The sequence below is a fragment of the Panthera uncia genome, assembly GCF_023721935.1.
Source record: "Panthera uncia isolate 11264 chromosome A1 unlocalized genomic scaffold, Puncia_PCG_1.0 HiC_scaffold_16, whole genome shotgun sequence".
NCBI classification, from domain to species: Eukaryota; Metazoa; Chordata; class Mammalia; order Carnivora; family Felidae; genus Panthera; species Panthera uncia.
The window spans coordinates 10482129-10495564 of NW_026057576.1; the positions used below are offsets into that span (position 1 = coordinate 10482129).

Genomic DNA, 13436 nt, shown 5'->3' on the forward strand with positions numbered 1-13436 from the left:
TAAACCCTAAGAATCTAAATTGAGGATATTTCCTACAAGGTTCATATTTGTTTTGAATGGTGCTAAGAGGCACTGCCTTTAACAATGCTCAGCCGAATCCTCTAAGGAGGCTAACATCAAGCCTCAGAACTTGCCACGACCCAAGGCTTGGTCTAAAAGTTGCCGTGCGAGAGAGCCAAAGCATAAGAGACTCTTAAAAACTGAGAACAAACTGAGGGTTGATGGGGGGTGGGAGGGAGGGCAGGGTGGGTGATGGGTATTGAGGAGGGCACCTTTTGGGATGAGCACTGGGTGTTGTATGGAAACCAATTTGACAGTAAATTTCATATATTAAAAAATAAAAAAAATTAAAATAAATAAATAAATAAATAAATAAATAAAATAAATAAAAATAAAAGTTGCAGTGCTGTGGGGCACCTGGGTGACTCAGTCAGTTAAGCTTCCGACTTCACCTCAGGTGTCGATCTTGCGGCTCATGAGTTTGAGCCCCACTGTGGACCCTACACTGACAGTGCGGAGTCTGCTTGAGATTCTCTCTCCCTCTCTCTCTGCCCCTGCCCCACTTGTGCACACACTCTCTCTCCCCCTCAAAATAAATAAACTTAAATAAAAGGTGCAGCACTGATACCCACATTCGTTTGCGGGAGCACCTTGCCTTTTCTATTTGGTCACCGCTATTCATCGCCATTTCAGCATTTTGGTTTGGTTTGTCTTGTGTTTTCCTCTTACACTTAATTCCCCTCATTTCAGAGACTTCAGAAATGCAGTAAAACTTGTTTTATGCAGGAGCTATTATTTTCAAGCAAGAAGGCCTTTCAGAGCTTCTACTCTACCACACTGCCAGGAGTGGCTGCCTTGGTGATATTTTTTACTCTGGGTTTATAGCTATGCTCCTAAAAGCGGAGCTTGCCAAGAGTTGAGATTCCCAGATAAATGGAGCATGGCTTAAATTATTTTAAACGTTGAACATCAGAGTTAGAAAGCTTAACTTAGACTTTCTTGCTCAAAATGGGCCCTATTTCAGGACTGGTTTGCGTAACTGACTGACAGCTTATGCTAATGACATCACATGATTCAGTTCTGTTTGCTCACTGCCAACAGGGTGCATATAAACCTGTTACCCCTACTGAAAAGGTTACTCAAAATATCACTCATTGAAGGATGAATTAGTGACATAATCTCGTGAAGAAAGGTTAACAATAACTATCACCACAAATACTTAGCTAACATAGCAGAATTACTAAGGTTTTACTATAACTTTATTTATGGTATAGTGACGACTCAAGCGAATGTTGCCATCGTTGGGCCGCCATCATGAGCTTGGAATTCTGATATTTTTTTATTGTATAACTTATCTTTTTGAGGAAAATATTATCTATTAACATAACTCATTCATTGAATATCACTATATCCTTTTCCCTCCAAACAGAAAATGATAGCAAACAGCTAATGGATCAGGTTTGGGGAATAAAAACCAAGGTAATGTGTAGAAGGGAGCGGTGTTTTCAAGCCTATGTTGGCATTAAGTACAGTGAATGGTTAGTAAATATCCTGATTGAAAACATTAGTTTGGCAAGATAATGAATTATAGCCTACATAAAAAATGATCACATCTTTCTAAATATGTGTCAAAATCAGGGTTTTCTGGCTATATTTAAATAAATTATGTTCTGGATTTCAGAGCTTTACGTGTAACAATCATGTCTAAGACATGAGTAAGAGTTACAGTGGAAACTAAGAAAATGCCCCTACCCACCCACCCCCACAGAACTAGGTAATCAGTACTTACAGTAAATAAACTCCTTCGAATTATCCAGAATTATGTTGAATCATGCTCTACAGTGAATGCTATATTTACGTGAGCTTTTACTACTATTGCTGAGAGTATGGGTACTAACACAGGAGACTGGAATGGAGGAATAAGTTGATTTAGGTAAGGATCAATAAAGCACATTTGTGCAAATTTGACGTTAGTATCTGGGGATGAATTGGCTTGCCTAGTGTCTTCCCAGCTCTGCATGAAGCACTCTCTGGAACTTCCTCCCCAGCGGTGTCTCCAAGGAAAGAGGAAATTCATCCACCCTCATTTAAACACATACATCATACCTTGTGCACATATCAGCCATTTCAGTTTCTGTTCAAAATCAAAGTTAAAACATACTAACTGAAACATGTTTTAATTCTTACACTTTCTGCCTTTAGAAATCAATAATGAATCAAAGATATTCTTAACTATTATTTATAGTTACTGGGTTCTGAACTGTGTGTGTTGAACGCTAATATTTCAAAGATTAACTCTGAAAAGCCTAACACAAAGGGATGATGATTCAACTCTTTAGCAATTAAACTCTATTTCTTTCATGAGTAAGTCTGGTAATTTCTTTGAAATCTTGACAATTCTTGCTCTAAAAATTGTATTTTCATGGACTATATATTTAAATTTCCAATAGATTTGTGACGGGCAATTCATGGCATTTACTTGCACTTACAAATTCATGCCCAAAGTTTCAATACCAGAAACTATCAACCATCCTCTTGATGGCAGAACACAAATTAGAAGAAAAAGTGATCCCCCTGATTTTTTTAAGTGAAGTAAGGCAATTTTTATTTAAAAAGTCCTCGAGGTTAGTGAAGAAAAAAAGGTGCCTGAAATGTAAGGAAAGATTTTGAAATTTTTCTTCTCATCTAGTACTTGATTCTCTTTGTTGCTTTCTTGGTTTGAAAAATAAGAGGAGAACAAACACATCTAAACATATCTGGAGAATTGAGCTGACTTCTTAAAAGAGAAAGAACTAACACGTCATGTGATTGATAAAATATTTTCCCTTTCAAATCCCTTTTGAATCCTTATTCTATCAAAGCCTGGAAAGAAAGAAGGAAAGAAAGAACGAAAGAAAGAACAAAAGAAAGAAAGAAAGAAAGAAAGAAAGAAAGAAAGAACAATGACAACTCTGTCTCTTATGATGAGTGACCACAATGGCCAGCCATCACTGGACAGTTTTTCAAACAGCGTTGTTAATGACACGATTAATAACGACATGTAAGAGAATCCCTATCATTCACTTACAAAATCCTCCATTCAAATTAGGACTGCAAGCTGTTTTATATATGTCTACATAGGCATTTCCTAGTCAGTGAAACTCTGACAACAGAATTCTACACTGAAGTTTTGTAGAAATCTTTCTGATTATGCGAGGATCAACCAAAAGTCCCTTCCTATACTTGAATTTGCACTAACTGTGCTGTCTTACAAGCCACTTTCAGGATGTAAGAACTAAACTGTAATTAATGTTTTCTGATAGGCATGCAACACAGCATTGAAAGCAAAATTATCCACTAAAATTATCCACTTTAAAAAAGGAATATGGTTACAGAGTAAGTAAATGCTTAAAACATTGTGTAAATGTTTTACAATAACTATTAAACCCAAGGCCATATATTTTCATTATTACTATCTTTCTGTATGTTATTTGAAAACATTGAAAAGCGTTTGAATACGTGTTCTTCATGTATTTGTCAGTAAGTAGCTTTTTGTCACTTGCTTCTTGCATTAAAAATATGCTTGTAAAGAGTTTCATCGCCTTTTCACTGTAAATCTATATCCCTTCATATGCAAGAACTGTGTATGTTTAGATTTTAAGTAAGAGCAAATTGCACTACATGCTTTGAGGGGAAACAAATTTTAAGTGATTTAAAACAATGTTTCTTATCTAATAATGCCCAAGTCTTATTTATGTCTCTCTGTCCATACTATAAGGAAATAACGACCAAGAATACAACCGCAGATTTAAACTAATATGAAACAAAAAAGAAAGAGCAAAAAAGATAGGCTGCAGAGTGACAAGACCTTCTCCCCTCAATGCCAGTAAGGTTCTAGCTCTGAGCATGCTCAGACACATGGGAGGCACCGAAGTTACTATGACAGAACTCCTTCAGAGGTATAAGGAGGATACATCTAACACTTCAATTGCTGAAAACCTATTGTTATTTTTCTGGTATTAAACATCTCTTCAGCCTCAGACTGATTGCAATGTTCCTTCTACTTCATTTCATCATCCTGATCGATGTCAAAGGTAAGTCTGCTACTTTCTCACTTAAATGAGTGCAATTCCAAAAGAATAGAAAATAGGCTATTTCTATTTAGTTCTAGCATATTTATAATAGACTCATTGCAGCGTTTGAGAAACAGACACCCAGTTTACATTGTCATTGTCATCACCACTAATTGCTTGTAGTCCCATCCTAGCAATTTCTAGCAGCAACAAATTTTTCATGGGAACTTGCTTTTATACGTTATTAAAATTGTAAGTAAAACATTTTTTTAAAACCAATGTGGAATATATCAATTATAATGGCGAAAATAGTTCTTAGTATTTGTAAAACAAAAAAAAAAAACAAGCATGACAAATTAAAAAATTAAAATTTTGCCTTATGAAATTTCAACCTGTTGAAATATCTTCATAAAATGTATGTAATTGTTAGTTGCTATGTTTCGTTGTTAACATAGCTGACCTGGGAACTGCCCCCCCCCCCCCCCAAAAAAAAAAAAAAAAAAAAAAAACAAAGAAAGAAAGAAGGAAAAGAAAAAGCCACAAATCTAAAAATCAGAATCTCTCCCTTAGAGCAAACCTATGTAAAATAAAATCATTACAAATGTACAAAAGGACTCTCCTTACTGGTTTTGATTTTTAAACATTTTTATTTCATCCATATTTATAACTTGGCATTTTTCTTAGGAAAAAAATTAATATTCACCTGGTTTTAAAGAAAAATATACCCTTGTTTTATTGTGAGCTTGTACACTTGTATCTATTTATTATATCCAAAGCATGTTGGGTTTATTATTATTCAAAATGTGTCTAAGTTCCTAGTCTTTCTTAAAGAATTTTGATAAACTTCTGAGAATAAGAGTTAGAATTTGAAATGATTTTTGTTTTCTGAGAAATTGGTTTTAGGTTTCTAAAATACTCAGTTTTCATTAAATGAACTTAATTGAGTATTTTTAATCTTGAAATAAAATGCAGTTATTTATGAACAATTATTTACAAACTTCTAACAAATAGAAGATTTTTAAAGTATTTCAATTTCAGTTTGAATTTGAAATACTAAAATTTTCTTCAGATTATTTTAAAGTATTATCCTAATACAGTTAGCATGATTTTTATTTTGCATTTTAATCTCCTTTACATAAAAATTTAAGTTATCATTTAAGTGTTGCTTTATGTGTTTCTTAAAGACAAGGAATATATGAACTCACTTGACATGAAATACGTTTGTGGAGAGCAGTCTATTTCTTTGATTTAGGGTCTTCCTTCAATTTATATCCTATGCATATCTGTAATATTAAATTTTATATGATTTTTAAGAATAAAAGTTAAAAAGAAGTTTCTTGGATCCAATACACTTTGTAGAGGTAATCTGTACCCTTAATTCTTTACTGTACAGGAATTGCAATATAGTTAACCAGTTTTAGTAAAATATATGGTATAAAATATATATGGTATAAAGGATATGTATAAAATATAAAGGATAGTATTGCTTGTGGTAATACATTTAATTGACTTTGTGAACAAAATTTTTATGAGATGAAAAACATCTATTACTGAAATAATGTTTTAAGATTTACCACAATGTAATGGTGTTCTTTAAACTAAGAAAGAAAGGAAAGAAATTTTAAACAGATGATTTGGGTTTATTTCTAAGCAAAGGCCATGTTTCAGATCCACAGTCCAACCTGATAAATATTTTCATTGTAATTCCTCGGAAATTTTTATTTTCCAATTTACCTTTCATTTCAATTGCTAATTTAACCCTTTCTTTTTAGCATTATTTTCAAAGCTAGACATGTTAATCCTTTGATATCTTATTCCTATTTATAAAGATAATAATCATTTGCTATATAATTAGTGGAAGTTTTTCACAATAAAATTATAGACAGTTAAAGTAGTTTGGCTATAATAAAGAAAAGTCATCCGGAATTATGTAAGAGCACAGATTGCTTCTTAAATTTACATAAATATTTGTCATAATTTTTTAGGTCAGACCTAAACAAAAGGAAAAGGCAGACATTATGTTTTACCTTTTCTCTTCTGGCCATCATCACCCTTGAGTGTCTAAGGGATTAGTGATATTGGCTAACAAGCTACAGACATTAACTGATGAGTAAAGATAACATATCTTATGATAACTTTGTACATGTATTTTATCATCAATTTATTCACTGGGTATCCTTGTTAATCAGACTCAAGCCACCTCCTCCCCAACAAGTTTTTTGTGGATTAATTACGGATAATATTACAAACTGAAAACATGGGCTTATATGGGAAATTAAAAACATAAAGTGCCCACAATGCTACTGGGTAACTCTAGGTTGCTAGCTACTCAAAAAATTTGCTAACCTTCAAAAAATGAAGTCATTGAAAACAGGGCCTAACATTTTGAAGTGAGCAGTATTTGACTGCCCCCTAATGGACAAGTTCAAAGCTCGCGTTGGATGCTCCTTTTTCTAAGAAATGTCGCTTCTAATTGGTTGCTGTCACTTGAGAAAAGGTTTTCCAACTAAATTTTAATTTCACACAATTACATCATGCTGCTGGTAGCTGTGAAAATCTATTACATTGCAGGCCAGCCATACAGAGAGGCTACACGGGCACCACTAATGAAAAAGAAACTTACCTGAATGGAGCCCTCTGTGAGGAAGACAGAAAATATCAGAAAACCAGAAGCGAAAGCTATTTGAGATGTGTTCTCTCTAAAGGCACTAACCAAATACATCTTGCAACAGATGTTTATTCATTTGTTTATCTTATGGTAAATAAATATGACCAGGTATATCAAGAGTTTTAAGGACTCTTACTTGAACTAACAAAATTGGCTGTCTCCTGAATTTTAGAGACAAAATTGGTTTGCCTTCAAATCAGTTAGTTTTGAAAAATGGCACACTTTTGTCCTAGAAAACTGTAGCCTGAATAAAATTCAACTAATTAGAATAGTTTTTGTGTCCATAATTATATAATGATAAACGCACAGCATTTTTAGGAACGTATGTATATCTTAAATATATACGTTTAAGAACCTATTACTTGTTTGGTAAACATATAACTTAACATTTATCAGAAAAAATTAATGTGCTTGTTTTACATGAGAAATAGTAGGGAATTATCTGGAAACAAAAAATACACCTGTCTTCTCTGCTTTATTCACACACATCAATTTCTCACCCCACACTTCCAATCATTGAGTACATCTGGATGAAAACTATGTCTGCTGGGTGCCTGGGTTGCTCAGTCACTTAAGCATCTGACTTGGGCTTAGGTCATGATCTCATGGTTCGTGAGTTCAGGCCCCAAGCTGACAGTTGAACTTGCTTCGGATCCTCTGTTCCCCTCTCTCTCTGCCCCTCCCTGTCTTGTGCGCTCTCTCTCTCCCTCTCTCAAAAATAAATAAACACGTAAAAATCCTTTTAAAATTAAGCTCAACTGTGTTAAATACCTCGGAACGTGCTCCCAAATCAAAATGCAATGGTTGCTTTAATGCTCGCGTGGTTCGATAAACTTTTGAATGTTGTAAGATTAGAAAGGAATTGCAGTAGAAGAATTAACTTTATTACCAAGTAAAAAGCCTTTAAATAAATTCAGTGAGGTTGATACAATGATAGACCACTTGTCTTAGGTTACTCTTCCTTTGCACTCTTCTGGCTTCCATCCTTACCTCTTTTCCTCTTTAGGCCTCTCTCTTCCCCCTGAGTCCCCCACCCACCCACCCCCACCGGTGCTCCTTTCTTAGATTCATCTCCTGACACACTTAACTCCTTCTTCTCCTCCCCTTTGCACACATCTGTCTCAGACGCCCTCCCGGCCTCTCTGGCTGCTGTTTCTCCCTCTTACCTCCTCACTGTGGTCTTTTCCAGGTTTCCTGGCCTCTGAGACCTCTTCTGTCTTGTCTTCCTGCCTCCACTTTTCAACTCTCTTACTCTTTGAGTGCTTACCTTCTCCAGCTCAAGCTTCATGCTTTTCCCATTTCATGCTCCCTAATTCCCATTTCTGCTCCACTTTGACCGTCAGCATCCGCCTCGTCATTTCCCCTTGGAATCCAACTGCCCCTCAGTTTCCTCCTTTCCCAGGTATTCCTCACCTTTGATGGCCTCTTGTCATTCTTGAGCTTCCTCTCCAGGTCTTCTTGTATCTGTCTTGTTCCTCTTGAGACCCTGGTCCCCTTTCTGTTATTTGTGTCTAGCCCCAGCGTCTCCCGGCCTGGCCAGCAGTCATCATTTCTGTTGCTCAGATTGCTAGAACATGTGTTCAAACACAAGCAAACATGTACTATATCTTGTTATAACTTCAACCCCACCTTGCACTCGTTTTGGGGGTCCATGGTGATTTCTCCACAATTCTGAAATGCAGAGAGCTCCAAAAACTGAGAGTTTGAACTCTTTTGCCAAAAAAAATGTGGTTAGAATTTACCAGAAACTATTTAAGGTCTTCACTTATAAATTTACTGCAAAATGTCATACGTTGTGATATATACACAGATATTAATGTGTTCGCTCATGTGATTTTGCCCTAGACCCAGCAGAGAATGTTATGTCATTTATAGCCTAAGTATCATTTAACTTTCTAAACCAAAACGAATGATAAATTCTGGAATACATTTCTCCAAACGGTTTCTGTTAAGGCGTTATAGATCTATACTAGCCATCACCCTATTCGGATTACCAGCTGTCTGTCCAACATTTTTCTCACCAGTGGTATATGACTATTTTCTTTGCTCAGGGAAGTTCTGTATTACCAAAATAAGTGTTCGATGAGAGAGAAAGAGAGAGATTATTTTAACGAATTCTCCCTTTCTGTGGTTCTGGTTCATTTTTTATTCAATTCGTTCAGATATTTTTAAAATGTCGGTGACTATATTTTCCATTCCAATAATTCCAACTGTATTTAAATCTGTCTGTTCTGGTTTTATAAACTTCCCTTCTTACTTCACGAAATTATTCCTCCCATTATTTCTTTGGAAAATAAATACAGATTTAAACCGCTTTTTAAAGCACTATCATCTAATTCCCCAGGTATGAATTCTCCCTTTTTTTTGGAGCCCTGCACCCTTTCATAAAGTCAGAGGGATTTTTTCCCCTGCACACCTCTGCCTTTGAGGGATCTCAGAATTGTTGCAGTGTAGCCCATGGAAGTGTTCAGGTCTGAGCTGGAGTTTATGTTCAGGTTTCAGCGATTTTTACCTCGTGGGTGACCCAGTTCCAAATCTCATGTCTGGTTTGCAAGGCACCGCTGCCGCTTCCACTGCTGACATGGGCAGGGTGATATCCAGTCCACAACCTTGGGGGGTCAGACGGAGACATTTACATTCATCGCCTGGGGCTCAGTCCCAGCACACGCGTCTGCAGGTTCACACAGCTGCTGGCTGGGCTTTCACAGATGGGCTTGGTGCCCAATCCTCATGCTCAACCAGTCCCAGCTCCCTGCCCACCTTGGGGGGCTAGCTCCTCTCACTCCAGTGACTTTTTGTCTCTTCACATACTGTGGAGAGTTCTCTCTGCTATGAGCTTGACGTTTTCATGAAGAAACACGATACCCATCTTTTTTGTGTCTATGGAAAAGAGTGTGTTGTGGGGAGCGTATTCGGAACTTGCTCACAACGGATCACCTTGATGCAGAAGCTCAGAAAAGAAGGTAGTTTCATTCTTTAGATTTCGCTTTATCAGACATCGGACCCTAGTGGCCACACACCGGAGATTTGGAGTCGCGAAGGGAAGTGCCATACAGGTGTAAGGGATTCGGGGAGGGGAGGCAGCAGAGTGTGGCAAGGATGCTAGATTTAGGATCAGCGGAACTGTGTTCAAGTCACTGCCTTATCCTCACTGGCCTTTGGCCCTCAACATACCAAATAACCCCTTAGCCTCAGCCATATTGGTGTGATTGTTGGTTTCGAAGAACCATTTGTGATGACGTTAAGGAAATAGATTCTAGGATGCCACCCCCAGTAGATTCAACAGATCTAGGCTGGGCCACAGGGCTCTGCACAGTATAGAAGCAACCCAGGTGTTCTGATAAACCTGCCCTATGGATCGCATCTCTGGAAACACTGATATTACATTAGCGCATCAAAATATAAGTAGGCTTGTTTCCTATAAGATATGCTCATTCCTTGCTAATTTTTTGTTCATATCAGGATGTTCATTGGGCTTACCTGCATTATTTTACATATTAATTCAACTTGAATTTTTTTTTTCATTTTGAGGATAAGAACCAATTAAATATTTGGCAAGGGAATAGCTGAACATATGTTGTCTATCAATACACAGCCTCTTAATGGATAGTATGATTCAAGAAAGTATAATTAATATGCAAGTTTAGCTGTAAAGTAGTCAATGTTACCACTCCTTTTTTTTTTTTTTTTTTTTTTGAAAGAAATCCTAAACCTATGATACAAGTGGCTAGGGAGACATCTCTTCTGATTTAGACTAAGATCCTCTTTTTCATTCATCACCTGGCTTTCATTATCCATGACCACGTGGATACCCACGTCCACGTTTCATTATCCACGTCCAGCCAGTGGACACTGGGCTAGTCATTTGCCTGTAGGAGGACAAGAGTGCTATTTTAGGGACCTCTCCTCACTCCCTTCCTCCCCTCGTTTCACCCACCTCTCCGGGTTTTTTTTTTTTTTAAATGTTTATTTATTTTTGAAAGAGAGAGCGCGCACAAGCAGGGGCGGGGCAGAGAAAGGGAGACAGAAGATCTGAAGCGGGTTCCACGCTGACAGCAGCGAGCCCGATGTGGGGCTCGAACTCCTGAACTGTAAGATCATGACCTGAGCTGAAGATGCACGCTCAACTGACTGAGCCACCCAGGCGGCCTTCTGTCTCTTAGTCACACGTTTGCCTGAGATTTTCTTTCTCAACCAGATAGGCTAAAAATAGTATATCTATTATTGTAGATATTTGTACTCTTAATTTTCTTTCATGTAAATTCATGAAATATAAGAAATTCAAAAGATATGGATTCACTTCCATTCTTGAGGGCCACTGCAAAGATATTCCCTCAAAAGTCTTAACTTCTGTGTGGGAGTGAGATGAGCGAGTCTTTAGGTAAACTTACTTATAGTTAAGAAAAGGATAATCCAGGCTGAGTGTTAGTGAAAAACTCTGTTTCCTCATTCAGAAACCATTCCTTTATGGCTGTTTCCCATTCCCCACTTACAAATGCCGCTCTTACTCTAATTAATGCTAAAATGATCTACTTGGAAAAGTAAGTTGCCTTCACTAAGAGCACAGGGTTTTGCAAATGCAGTGTGATTTTTGTCCATTGTCTGAGTGAATTGCAAGAGTTTTGTAAAGAACAAAGCATGAGGAAATTACTCGTACTATAACCTGATTCCCAGACGTAGAGCATATACTGTAATAAGCCAAAGTGGACCACCTTACCCCAACATACATAGAATCTACCTGGAAATTAGGAGACACCGGACCATGTCTCCTCTTCCATGGTAGGTAACTTTAAGCAAAAATGCCAACATGAAAAACCCCCTGAAGTACTGATATTAGATAAATGAGAAAAGAGAAATGAACATAAAGCTTCTACATGCACCTAACCCACATGGGTGGCATATGTACATGTACACTCAAGTTTGGCCTACACTTCTGACGTGAAGTAGCTATGTGCTCCCCACCCCACATACAGGAATTTAGGGATATGTATGTAGTCCAGTTATGGAAACAACATGGCCGCCCCTGAAAATGATAATTCAGTTTGCATAGCAATTTTGAGGCATATAGTATGTGCTAAAAACTGAAAACTTTGTTAGGCAGTGAGAGAATCAAAACTGGTAAAGTAAGTTCCTCTCCATAAGAGGGGCACGATATACTACAGGATAAAGGAAGATATCTATAATAAAGTGTATATACATATATACATATATATATACACTTTATTAGAGATATAGAATATATATCTATATATAATATAGATATAAAAATATGTGTTATATTTTATAATCATAAAATCTCATAAATACTACAATAGGGATACGCATAAGATGCTTTGGGAAAGTTCATACTTCGGAACAACTTTGGAGGGGATCCTGAAAGTTCTCACAGAAATGACTTTTGTTAACGGGTGTGAAGAGTGAGGAAGTGAACCAGGAGAGAAATGGCATTTCAGAGGCAGAGAACAAACAGCACAGGCTGAAGGAAGAGGCCTCAGTGTCTTATTACCTCAGAAGTCAGGGCCGCCGGGCGCATGTTCCTGACAGAGTACGCAGCAATTCTAAAAAGTAAAGGAGAAGCGTCCTCTGCCTGTGCTTGATCTGAAACCGCGTTGAATGATTTAGTTTGCTCATTTGCAGCACTGTATTGTATGCCGCCGATAAATACGCCACACTTTTTATCTATCTTATGTTTCAAGGATGTTTGGGTGGTTTCCAGTTTGGGGCTGTTACGAAGAATGCTTCCGTGAATATTCTTGTCTGAGTCTCTTGGTGCACATGTGCGTGCATTTCCGTGGGCACAAGCCTACAAGTCAAACTGCAGACTGGTCAGGTTTTTAAGGCTTCGACTTTACCAGACAATGCCAAAGGGCTTCCCAAAGCAGTCGCTCCAAGGAACACCCTACTAGTGTGTGAGACTTTGCACAGCCTCACATCCTCACCAAATAGTTTATGATGGTGTTGCGTTTTTTTAGGTTTATTTATTTATTTGGAGGAGGGAGGGTCAGAGAGAGAGAGCGAGAAGGAGAGAATCCCAAGCAGGCCCCATGCGTAGTGCAGAGCCCCATACGGGGCTTGATCTCACAACCTCAAGATCATGAACCGAGCCAAAAACAAGAGTCCCATGCTTATCCAACTGAGCCACCCAGGTGCCCCAGTAGTTTTTTTTTTTTTTTTTTTTTAATTATAGCCATACTGGTAACCTGTAGTAATATTTCTTGTAGTTTTAATTTGCATTTCCCTGCTAACTAATTAGATTGAATATCTTTTCAAATGTGTTTTTGGCCATTGGTGTATCTGCTTTTGTTATGTGTCTGTTCAGTCTCTTGTTCATTTTCTATTTATTGTTCCTATTGTCCTCATTATTTTGTAGGACCTCTCTCCCCCCGCTCCCCTCCACACACACACACACACACACACACACACTCTCACACACACATGCACGCACTCACACACATATTCTAATTATAAACTTTCTGAAACATCTACTCTGGAGCTTGCCTTTAAACTTTCTTTTTTCTTAATTAAAAAATGTCTTTTAAGGTTTATTTAAATCCAAGCTAGTTAACATATAGTGCAGTAATTGTTTCAGGAGTGGAATTTAGTGATTAATCACTTATATATAACACTCAGTGCTCATCCCAACAAGTGTACTCCTTAATCTCCATCACCCATTTAGCCCATACCCACCCAACACCCTGCCAGCAACCCCTCAGTTT

General features: G+C 37.4%; 1 protein-coding gene across 1 annotated transcript in view; it reads left to right on the top strand.

Moving 5' to 3' along the window:
• Nucleotides 1-2942: 2942 nt before the first annotated feature.
• Nucleotides 2943-13436, top strand: part of RXFP2 (relaxin family peptide receptor 2) — a 61142-nt gene continuing 50648 nt past the window's right edge. Inside the window, exons 1-2 of the mRNA XM_049647539.1 lie at nt 2943-3040; nt 3937-4073. Coding sequence (XP_049503496.1) covers nt 2943-3040; nt 3937-4073 — 235 coding nt within the window. The remainder of the gene's footprint in view (nt 3041-3936; nt 4074-13436) is intronic.